The 12,249-nt window shown below is 38.1% G+C and overlaps 2 protein-coding genes across 3 annotated transcripts; one reads left to right on the top strand and one right to left on the bottom strand.

Moving 5' to 3' along the window:
• Positions 1-1,163: 1,163 nt before the first annotated feature.
• On the top strand, positions 1,164-3,399 carry LOC116718953 (GTPase IMAP family member GIMD1). The gene is made up of 4 exons (XM_032561264.1): positions 1,164-1,261; positions 1,463-1,607; positions 1,684-1,946; positions 2,910-3,399. Exons 2-4 carry the CDS (start codon positions 1,463-1,465, stop codon positions 3,183-3,185), a joined length of 684 nt encoding a protein of 227 aa, XP_032417155.1. The 5' UTR covers positions 1,164-1,261; the 3' UTR covers positions 3,186-3,399.
• A 120-nt stretch (positions 3,400-3,519) lies between these two features.
• Positions 3,520-9,851, bottom strand: LOC116718952 (aminoacyl tRNA synthase complex-interacting multifunctional protein 1-like). Of its 2 annotated transcripts, none has more exons than XM_032561262.1 (8): positions 9,827-9,851; positions 9,620-9,749; positions 6,591-6,685; positions 5,664-5,777; positions 5,197-5,376; positions 4,931-5,130; positions 3,891-4,062; positions 3,520-3,800 (listed from the first exon to the last, which is right to left on the bottom strand). In XM_032561262.1, the coding sequence occupies exons 1-8, from the start codon at positions 9,834-9,836 to the stop codon at positions 3,634-3,636; spliced, it is 1,068 nt and encodes a 355-aa protein (XP_032417153.1). In that variant the 5' UTR covers positions 9,837-9,851; the 3' UTR covers positions 3,520-3,633. The 2 variants fall into 2 exon arrangements, with proteins under 2 accessions (XP_032417153.1, XP_032417154.1); XM_032561263.1 differs by having other exon boundaries at positions 5,245-5,376.
• Between the last annotated feature and the right edge of the window lie 2,398 nt (positions 9,852-12,249).

Genomic DNA, 12,249 nt, shown 5'->3' with positions numbered 1-12,249 from the left:
TGAATGAATCTGGCAGAACCGGCAGAATATTTTAAAAAGCTTTGCTATAAAAAACAAGGTGTAGGTTTATATGAACTAAGCTAAATATCTGGTATGTGGAAAAGCACACGTTTCCTGCAGCCTTCCCTGATCTGACTGGGATCTTCTGCAGGTTTTCCTTCAGGGAGAACGAGAGTTTCCCTGTTTGTCCTGACTGCTGCTGCCGTGAAGATAAGCTCACCGGGTCTTTTCCTTTCCGGCAGTTTCCCCGTTCAGGAACGTCCGCAGTAGGTCATCAGTCTGCATTGTCGTCACATTTCCATCGGTGTTTCCCCGTTTCGCTAATGTCAGGTTTGTTTCATGGCTCTGATTTGGATCTGAGATCAAGAACAAAACTCTGATGGTTAGCTTTCAGTTATATGATTCAGTTTAACTGGACCGTTGTCCAGAACCGTAGGAGGCCCAGGAATCCACTTAACCATGACAGACACCGAAGAGCTAACTGGTTAGCATGGCACGCTATATTAGCAGCTAGTTAGCTACTGCCTCCAGTCTCAGAAAGTAAAGATGTCGAAACAAACTTTTGTCTAACAGAAAAGTCCTACAAGAAAAAAAACAACAAAAAAAAACATAGAATATATGAGATTAAATAATCCTGCCACAAAATCTAAGACCTGTGATTAATTATTTTAAGGCCAACTTTCATTTTAGTAATGAATTTAAGACTTTTTAAGGATGCGCATGGGATCAATTTGCATCAAACATTAATGAACATGGTCAGTCCTGTCTGTTCATTAATGACAACCTTCTTCCTGAATGTGGGCCTGATATGTAAACATAGTTTGTTTAAAGAGAAAAAGACGAAGTTAAATAACTGAAGTTTATGACTAACTGATTGGAACAACATCACAGCAACACGATCATGAATGCAGTCAGTAAAAACTACATTTTAATGATGAAAGGTCAGAGCAGACGTTGTGATATCTTCTCTGTGCTGCAGGTCAAATGATTAAATCAATAAATTTACATTTTCATTTTGGTTTTATTACAATATAAAAGCAGATAAAAGTCAACACATGGTGACACAGTCATTAGTACTGAAGTATGAGGAATTGCAGAGACGTTTATCACGTTTATAGGGTAATAAATCCTGAGCGGAGCGACAGAGATGTGAGGCTGGTTGTACTTTAACCTGTAGCCACTCCTGCAGAGACTCGGCTTCCTGTGCTGACCGGACCAGGAACCCGGTCTCTGTCTGCTGCGCCTGCAGAGGTACGACCAGGTGAGAATAAGTTTTATTATCAATCTAAATGTTTTTATCGTCATGAAGGACATTAAAGATGACTCAGAAAGCTTATCAGCAGGCTGGATCAACGTTAAACCAGTTTATAGAGCGTTAGAAGGCAGAAGCTGTCGTGGTTTGTTGGGTTTTATCTATTTGCAAAATGAAATACAATAAAATCTCACATTGTTGTTTTATCAGATGGATAATAAACTCGGTTTCCATGACAACATCCTGAGTCGGTTGATAAAGACAAGAGACGAACAAAGGGATGTTCTCGTTTTAAATGTGCTGTTGCTAGGAGACAGGCAGAGTGGGCGGAGCTCCGTGGGGAACGCTCTCATTGGTCAGTCCCGTAAAGCAGAATTTCATTCAGGTTCATTTTTTCACGTGAATGTAACGAAGTTTCTCGCTGGTTACAGGCGGGGACGAATTTCAGACGGGAACCTGCGTTTCTGACGTTTCCGTGACAACAGAGCTCCGCGTCCTGAGCAGGAAGTTTCCCGCGTATTTCAGGAGGCAGGGGGCGGAGTCTGACCTGGTGCTCAGAGTGTTGGACACGCCCCCCGTGAAGCTCCGCCCACAGAGCCTGCAGGAGCTCTGCCCCGGTGGCGTTCACGTGTTGGTGGTCATCATGAGAGTCGATCAGCTGAACGAAAGCTCACCGCTGCTGAGCCACACAGAGGTACAACACACATTTAGATTCCCTTCATTTCATTATCATCTTTGTCTTATTTACGTCTTCTGCTCTTTCACAAACGTATTAATCTGAATTTCATCCCAACCTATTTCTACTTGGCGGTGGTTTTTTGGCTCATTACTTGTTGTACTTGTGTTTTCGTACCTTTGGGATAGAAAATGTCGGGTACAAAACTCTCTGCTAGGTTCATACTATCTTAAAATAGAAATTAGTCGTTTTTTAATCTTTTTTTTTTTAATTCCTGTAATGAAAAGTGATAATGTGACTGTGACAAAATGCAGCTTATCAAGTTTCATCAACTTGATATTAAGTCCACTCCTTAATTTGTGAATTTACTTAAAATAAACGTGAAACTGTGTAAGGAGCCGGATACGACTTCATTTACTTACAGAAACAATAAAAGGTCATGGAAAAGTCTCACTGCACAGGCACAAAATTAGAGTTTTAATTAATGTGTAGCAATATACCATTTTATATCAAGGTTATTTTACTCAGTAGCTGCTTATTTTGTCAAATAATCTGGACAAATAAAATGATTTCTCCCATTACCACCATTAACTAGTGGTAATGTTTGCTTAGTGTAATCTCTTTCTGTTTCCACGTCTAACTGTCAGCTAACTGAAATGAGCCATACAAAAACTACTAGAATAAATTCATAATGGTCGAAAAACCAAAACTTCAGCACAGATGTTGAACTTTACAGAGAGCTTACAAAACATCCAGGTAAATCAGCGATTCAGAATTTATCCAAAAGATTAATTTAGGAGAAGCTATACGTGCTAAATGTTTTCAGAGCTAGCAAAATTGCCAACTAAATTAAAAATTAGCTCCCCTATTAGCGCATTAGCGCTCACTAACGTATTTTCTGGTAGGGACAATAAAACACATTTCTTATTTTTCTTCTCAGAAACATGTTAAGACTTTTTAAAAGATTTTTTTGCCTTTCAGAGTCTCTTCGGTCCAGACTGGCGTCGTCACGCCATGCTCGTCTTCACACACGCTGATCACCTGGGGAAGGCGGGGCTTCAGCCGCCTGCTTTCCTGACCCAGAGCTCTGATTGGCTGAGCTCTCTGGTTGAAGAGGTTGGGGGCGGGGTTTCGTTTTTGGATAACAGCTCTGATTGGCCATCAATCAGAGGCCGTTCAATAAGGGATCAACTGCTCCGCCTCTCAGCGAAGAACCATCACAAAGCTCTGCAGTTTAGGTCAGACCAATCACTCTGACACAAATTCTGAGGACCAAAACCATCAACGTTAATGTGGGTTTTAGGCCCGTAACAACAAATGTCCTAATTATTGAGATATATGATAATATTGTTTTTTAGGACATTTTAGAGTAGTATTTTGAAAGACCAATAAACTTTAATTTTATAAAGAAAACTCAAGACTGAAACTGGAAGATATTTTAAATATAAATGTTAAATTTCACTGCTAAAAGATGCATATTTTGAAAAGTGCAATTTAATCAATACTTTTCAACATGTTAACCATAACCAGCATTTGAAATAATGAAGTAATAATAATAACATGAAATAATTAAAAAGCAACAGAAAAAAAACATTCTTTGTCTGTTTATTTAAGTATTTGTGCCTTTGGTCTGTCAGTTCATTTGCAGCTACAACAGAAACGTGCCAGCAGTTCTTACACAAATGATCCAGAAGGGGGCAGTTTTCTATCTGATGGTGCAGTTAGTGAGAGACGGAGCCCTGCAGAGCCCCTTCCCCTTCACCTCAAACCCACTGCCTTTGTAGTTGGCCACACCTTTACTGTCCACCTGCAGGTCAGGCAGCAGAAGCTCCCAGATCCTCTGTTTGGATGAAAGTTCACCATCCGGTTCACCTAAAACAAACATGGCGGATCTTAATGTTGGAATCGGTTCTATAGCCTCATAAAGGCTGAAAATGACCTGAACACCGTCGCCATAGTTACCAGGGTAGCTCAGGAAGGTGATTCTGTCTCCGGGGGCGGAGCCTGAAGGTGGCGCCAGCAGCTCAGTGATGACATCAGAGGCGCAGCAACAGAGAAGGCGGCCGTGTGAGGCCACGCCCCTCATTTTAGAGGCCTTCACGTTGCACAGAAACACTCCGAGAGAGCCTTGCAGCTGCCAGGGGGAAATTTAAACCGTTTTAATTAATAATAATAAACATAAAACACAGTAAGGATTATTTATTGACTCTTGAGTAAGTCAGCTTTTCTCTAATTTGGAGTTAGCATTAGCTATTAGCTTGACTCTGGTTAGCTGCTAGCATGATTTACTAGAGAAATACAATTTTCAGACATATTTTGTATTATTATGACTGCAAATTTGACATCGGCTGAAAAATTAAGTCACATTTCTTGTATTTGTGTAAAATCTAGTTCATTAAATCCAGGTTTTCCCTTCATTTCTTATTTAAACTGGAAACTATTGCATCTAGATTTGGAAAACTTTGATATAATTGTAGGAATTAATTCAATACATCTTAAAACTTAATAAAATACATTTTGATTTCAAGATATTATTAATTAATTAATTATGTGTTTTTATGTATTTCAGTTTTTTGTTCCAATGGAAACTTGACAGCATAAATTTTAAATAAATATTATATTTCATTGCTTAAAGAAAATACAATTATAAAATCCAATCATTCACATCAAATCTTGTACATTTGTATTTTAATAAAAACAAATATAGCACAAAGTAAAAGAATTGAGTGGAATTTCCTATTATTTTAATAGTTTAGGTTAATTTTTGAAAACCTTTCAAAATCAAAATGACATTTTATACACATGAATATCTGAAGTCATTTTGAAAGAGGTTTCAGAAAAAGTCAAATTTTGTTACGAAGACTTTCAACTTCATAATTTGGAAAATTAAGCTGAAAAATGTCACAATAAAAGTCAGTTTCCATTCAAAACACCTGATATAATAATAATAATAATAATAATAATAATAATAATAATAATAATAATAATAATGTTGTTTTTACCTGGTCCAGATCTTGTAACCCTCCCAGTTTGCTAACGACGGTCCGTGGAGAGTTTTCTCCCACATCCACGTCCTGAACACTCATGGCCTCCGCCAGCGGGTGGCGCCGGACGCTCAGGATTCTTCCAACACGCAGATCCAGACGTGACGCATCGATGCGAGACTCCGCCCCCAAAGAGAGCGGGTCTGAGACCGGACGAGCTAAAAGATGGATATGAAACGTGACTGTCGTTTTATTTTCCTCTGGTTTCTCCGGTTTGTTGTTACCTTTCCTCTCTCCTCTCCTCCGCCTGCCTGGTCGGTCTCTGCTCTCACCGGAGGAAACGGAGGGAGGAGGACAGCATGAAGGAACAGCAGCTGCTGGTCCGGAGGGCGAGGTGGGGTCAGGGGTGGAGTGGGCGGGGCTTACACGGTGAGGGGGCGGAGCCTGAGAGAACAACGCTTTGGCTGGAAGAAAGAAAACATGTTAAATCAGCAAGAAAGAGATGAAATACAAATAACGGCTGAATGCATCTGAGTCACTTTTAATTTAGCAAGATATCAAGTCTAACGCAGTCTAAGAATGTCCGCCGTGTTTCCAAGAGGTTAAAAACATTTCCATAAAACTTCCTTCAGAACTTTATGGCTCCTCAGTCCCCAATGAGAACGTCTTTTAAAGAAACATTTAATAAACGTTTGACCTGGTGGAGTGAAGATGTTGTTAGGTGTTAAAGTTTGGTTGGTAGTTTCCGTACCGGTGCGTCTCTTCTGCTTGTCCTGCAGCTGACCCCTCAGCTGGTCGATGTCCTTTTTCAGTTTGGCGTTTTCAACCAGCAGCTTCTTCTGCTCTCTGACGGACGCCTGCAGCACTGCAACACACACAATATCATGTCATCCACAAGGTGGCGCTGTGTGGGAAATACAAGAGAATGTAAACATATTACATATTTCTTCTGATTTTGCTTTTTTTCCTTACTTTTTTAAATGTTTCTGGTCATCATAAGACTAAATACACTTTTTTTTTTTTTTTTTGCATTTTCTTTCTTGTGACATTTTAAAGTTTGCTCAAAATTTGCATGAGTTGGATGGAAACATCATGATTAGCTAGATTTGGTTGAACAGTTCCTGTCTGACAACATGAAGCAGGAATTCATTACATCCTTTCAAGAACAGATATGGAACAACATTACTGTCAGTTTACAAAGTTCACAAAATCATTTCTGAGGCTTTAGACATGATCCACAGAAGCCAAGTTTCAATCACAAGTGTGAACAAAACTTTTTTGATATTCTGCAAAAGATGAAAAAAAACAGTTTTGCAAATATACTTTTTTTTCTTGTTAAGTGAGAAATCCAATTAAAATGTAAATAATTTTATTAGAACTGTTTTAGAGTTACTGGTGAATAATCACTAAACATATCTGGTCATGCCTTCAAACTCTTCAACATCCAGAACCAACATGTTTGGACCCGTCTGTCCCAACAGAACCAGAACCAAACTGGTTTCAGTAAACAGTAATTTTCTGGGCAACCTGAACCTTACTGGACCTGAACCGGCCAAACGGCTTTAAAAGCCTAAAATTAATGTGGGATTATGTTCATGATGTGTGGATGGAAACGTCTGAGCTGACCTCTGACCTTTAACCTGATGATGTCATTAAACTCTCAGGGTTTGTGTCTTACAGGCTTTCTCTCTGCTCAGCAGCGCGTGGGTTTTAAAGTACTCCATGATCTGCTCTCCATCTTCCGGGTCCAGTTTCTTCAGCGCCGCTGCCAGGCTGGAAAAACGAAAAGCAACAAAAAACCCGTCAAATAAAACAAAGCTTGTGCTGGCAGAGGTCAGAGGTCAAAGGTTTTCTGCCAATCTGAAATATTAGCAACAATTTTCAGTTTGGTGCATTATTATTAGCATTAATTACTGTTATTTATAGAAGTGGTTGAAATGTTTATCAACTTATTTTAAAATAAATATATTTAAACAAAAAATATATAATTTTTTATTACATAAAAGTAAAGTTGTCTATCTAAAATGCTCTTTATCGTCAGGTTCAGATGTCATCAGTTAATCTGGTTAAAACTAACAGAAACAATATTCAGTCAAACATCATTATTCAAATGAGACAACGACATCACAGACGACCAGATGGGATGTTTATGTTTAGATGAGATCAGAGCGGGCGCCGCCTGCCTCCGGGCGCCACGCACAGCTAAAGGTCAGAGCTAATGCACCAGAAAAGTTTGTTTTTATTAAACCATGAATGAGTGCAAGAGCTTCCTGCATGATATTATCATAAAATGGCACAATGTCAGAAGAACTCATGCAGAGAATGCAAAACTATGTAGTTTGATTCAGAAATGGGAAAATAATTTCCTATTTATTCGCCTCCAACAAAGACAATGAACTTAAAAACCACTTTGAAAAGTTAAAGTGCTGTCAACCCATTAACAAACTAAAAATGGAACATTTTCAATGATGCATCAAGCTGTGACACAAGATATCAGTGATGTCAGACAAATCTGAAATTTCACTCCAGATATTTCTCATAGAAAAGCTGTTTAATTAACGCTACCGGAAATTCATTTGGAGAATTTTGTCTACTCAAGATTGTAGTATCAAATTATAGCTCCAGATAAAAAGTGAGATATTGTAACTTTACTTTGACTAGTCATCCCTTAATTACTGACCATCTGAAATATATATTTCAGATGGTCAGTAATTAATTGTAGATATCTTGAATTAAAACTTCCACACAAATTAATGGTAAATCCGATGTAATTTATATTAGTCAGAATGTAATTAGAGCTATCTTAATTTACAAAGACACCCAGTCAAACTAATTTCAGATGTCTGGAATGTTGGTGGTGAAACTGATTTTATGGTAAATCGGCCTGCCATATCCCCCAAGCAACAAAATTAGCATGCTAACGGAAATGAGTTAAACATTTGAGAGAAAGATCGATATGAAGGAGATTTTGAAGGGTTTCAGCGGCAGATTATGTTAGATTGTGGACGTCAGACTTGTTGTGGACAAACAAACGTCACGGGATTAGATTAACTGGACCAGTGTGGACGTAAAAAGACCGTTTTTGTTCGAGATTTTTCTGTTCTGTCAATGATGGAGACTCTGACCGGTGAGTTGGACTTTATTCTGCATTTCTAAGTTGTTTGACTAAACAGTTCACTGTCTACAGTTATAACTTTATCCTTGATTGGTATAACTTGTTAGAATCTCAAGAGCCTTAGCTTTCCAATTATTTAAAATATGTATACAAAGTACAAACAAAGCGCATGACGTTTTGACGTCCAGCACGCGGTACATAAGAACTTCCGGTGGTTTAGGAAAGTTAAATAAGTGGAACGTTTTTCTGATTTGACTTTGTGAAATTTGCATGAACGTGTATTTGTCTCACATCTGTTTCACAATTATGTTTATTATTATTATTATTATTATTATTATTATTATTATTTTAGTTTTTGTGTGTCTGTTGTGAAGTCAACCTACTGGACCTGAGATGAACAAAGAACAGTTACACATAATTATTAGGCAGCTTCTTTTATTTAGGCAAGATGAGCCAAAAGTAGATTTAATAATAAATCAATAACAATATATATAAATATCAATACATAATAAGTCTGATAGAATATTGATTAAACTCTGATCCAGAACCGCACAGCCTTCTGGGAGATGTAAACAGAGGAAAGACTTCAGCTACTTAACTTCTCACAGCTAGCAAAGCAAGGCTGGTGGCATCAACTAACTCACTCTCTCACTCTTTGGTTGCTTAGCAACTCACTCATTCTTTGGTTACCTAGCAACAACCTGCTGGGTAACTTACGCAGCAGCAGTTTAAGGTTTGTGCCTCATAACTGTTTAAAGATTTTTTAAACAACAGCAGCTTGGAGAGAAAACTGTGGCCAAAACAGTAAAGGTCACATCAGCAGTTTGTTAGTATTTGGGATATTTAAAACAAAAAACTAATCAATAATTATCGATATTAACTGATATAAAACAACCCTATTCAAGGATTGTTTTTTTGTGTTTACTGGGAAGTTTTGAGCTGGTTATAATTTTCACCTGAACAGATGAAAATAGAAAAATGAGGAAGGAAAAAGTTTTTCATTTAGTTGTGTAATAATTCTGTACAATAGCTTGCAGATATTCCCCTGAGAAGCCAAAACCTCACGTTTACTTCTGTAAACATGCATGTTTGTTGTTTATTAACATTTTGGATTAACAGAGACTAATGTAGTTGGTGATTAAAAAGAATATTTTTTTAATTACGGCTGCTGCTGAGGCTGTAGATGTGAGTTTCTGTCCTGTGGGAACCGTTCCTGTGTCCTCCCACAGCAGCTAAACAAACCCACTCAGAGCTCCTGACATGCAGAGACACAACAGCTGCAACAGGCCTGATGCTAAAAATACCTGCAGCCAGTGGAGCTCACTCACATGAGCGTACAGTAACTACACTGAGAACAGACTCAGACTGATAAATGACTGGGAAACAGAAAAAAACTCAGGAAAAATGACTGAAGTTTCAGTGAAACATCCAGGTCTGTTGTTGCTCTAAGGTTGACCAAAATGTTTCTACTTTAAGACTTAATCTGGAAAACAAAGGTGAACTAGTGCTTCTTTTTAAGATAAATTTCACATTTGGGAATGAAACAGAGCAGCCTCAGGTGGTTTGGTTTGTTTCGGTAAAGCGTTTGGTACCTGGGGTTGAACAGGTTCTCCATGTTGTCCATGTTGACGCTCGGCTGGCTCCGCTGCAGAACGCGCGTGGAGCCCAGGGGTTTCGCCTCCGGTCCGCCTTCTGTCAGCTGTCTGCCTCCATCAGCGCCGTCTGTGGCCAGAGGTCAAAGGTCACATACCTCCACTTTTAACCACAGGGGAATCAGAGGTTTACGTTTTGATATCCACCGTATTTCATTGAACAGAGTGAAGACAAACTGCATGATGACCGGCGCCTTGCAAAAGTCTTCACACCCCTGGACCTGTTCACATTTAGTCAATAAAACCCCAAAAATCAGTGCATTTAATTCAGATTTCAACTTTTTATTCATAAAAGATTTCTGTTATGAATAAAAACTTTCTTTTCATTTTTGTCTGTTACATGAAATTCCAATAAAATCTGAAATGAAAGTATTTATCTGAGATTTCAACGACATAAGTCACTAATAAACAGTTTTCTTTGCTAATAAATGTAATTTTTTATTGATCTCTTTAAGTCAAGGTCAGCAGGACATGAATGTTCTTGAACTGTGGTTGCATTGATTTAATGAACAATTAGCTCCACCTAGAGGAGAATTGGGCAAACTACAAGCCCCAACCTAATCAGAGGACAGCAGAGTGAACTGGTGAAGATGAGTAAGTAGAGATTTGTGCTCCAGTCTTGATTTAGATTTAGTTTAACTTATTTAGTTAGTTTTATGATTTTTTAAAATCTATTTTTTGTCCACTGACTAAGCTAACTTCCATTAGCAACCCTGTTTTGCATGTTGACATTCAAACAGTGTTGCATGTTTTACACCAGATGTTTTGCAAATGTTTGCTTGATTTAACTACAAACAAATAACTTACCGCAGTGAAACAGCATGTTGGATATTGTGGTCAGGGTTTATGAAGAGCAGCTGGACTCTTCAGAGTCACTGGTTCTAAATTCCACAAAGTTTTATTTCATTATATTTTTGAACAACTGAATGTTACATTTGATGCGTTTCATTTAAGTCATCAGTCAGAGCCTGGATGTTGCAATGATCTAAGATTTGTTTCTGCTTTGTTTTCAGTGAACGAGGTGATAAAATGCTGTTTCTCAACCTTTTGAGCATTAAAAACTGCACCTCTTGTTTGTTCATAATCTTTTTTCTAATGTTACTTTAAATCTGCTGAGCCTGTTGTGTCATTTTAAGATCAAGAAGATGCAGTAAACCATGTAGATGACTGGAAGTACTCCAACCTGTTCTGACATTTTGAAAGAAATTGATTTAGGAAAGTTCAGTCTAAATTTGTTATTTTGTAATTATGATCATTATTTGTATTATTCTTTCCATTTTAGTCCTTAAAATACCTGAAGTTGCACATAATACTTTTTGTCTGTAGGATGACATCATTTTCAACCATTACATCAGATATTCGGATCTGTTAGTTACTCAACCTGAGTCACCTTTTTACCAAACACTTTTTACTCTTGAGTAATATCTTGGATAGCTACTTGTGTGAAAATATGACCATGTTGTGCTATTCTTAGTTGAGTAGAAATGTTTGATACCCACCTCTGACTATAACAACATGATAAAAATATCCAGCCATAAGAAAATAAGCAACTGAAATATAAAGTTCAGAAATAACGGAGAACTATTATTCTAAATAAAATTTGATTGTTTGGAATGAAAACATCTATTAGTGAGACATGAATGAGAGGAAAACTGCATTCAGGTTGTTTGTATTTAGTTTGTATCTGACAGGTTGTCTGTCAGATGTTTTAATATTGTTTTAATTATTCCGTTTTCATATGTATTAAATCAGTCAGTTAGAAATACACACCATTTTCAGGTAAATGCTTACGTTTCCATGTTTACAATACTGACTCAAAATGATCCATAAAGTTCAAGTTTAACAAATAATTTTGGGTAATGACGAATATTTTAGATTTATCTGCCGGAAACTTCGCTGCTAGCTTCAGCTAGCTCTGTATTTCTCAACTTTCTCCGGAAAATTCCGAGTGAAACCGAGCTCAGGTGAGTCATGCGCAGAGGTGAGTCAGCGGGGCGGAAACCGAGAGAGAGAGAGAGAGAGAGAGCGAGGGAGAGAGAGAGGACTGTCTGCGTCCCGAAGGAAGCGGACCATATTTGGAGTCTAAACATGGAGGAACGCCAGGCACGAGCCGCGGGCCAGGGGAGGGGCTCCTCCACCGGGCCGAGAGAGAGAAGGAGGACGGAGGGGAAAACGGGAAAAAGGCACCGATTTCCGAGAAGAAGACGTGGAATTGTTTCAGAAAGCGGTGAGTACATCTCTGTCTGCCTTATAAGAGGAAGAAAACCATAAATTATTTTAGATTTTATTGGTTAGTGGAGAGGAAACCTCCAAAGTTACGTTTTGTGGTCGACAGGTGTTTTCCTGGATTCAGCTTCATGTCTTAATTTCAAAATGAACGACTCAAGAAAATCTCAGAAAACTCCACAAAGTTTAAAGTCACTTTAAAAAAATCTATTTTAAGTCTCCGAGCAAACTTTGAGCGATCGATCAGTTGAGTTAGAGACAGTTTTTAAAGAAGGCAAAAGTCAGAGACTGTTTTGATTGAGCTAGCTTGAAAACAACAGCGAGGTAAATATTTTTACTGTAAA

The sequence above is a fragment of the Xiphophorus hellerii genome, chromosome 4, assembly GCF_003331165.1.
Source record: "Xiphophorus hellerii strain 12219 chromosome 4, Xiphophorus_hellerii-4.1, whole genome shotgun sequence".
NCBI classification, from domain to species: domain Eukaryota; kingdom Metazoa; phylum Chordata; class Actinopteri; order Cyprinodontiformes; family Poeciliidae; genus Xiphophorus; species Xiphophorus hellerii.
This window is presented reverse-complemented; position numbering and strand designations above follow the sequence as displayed.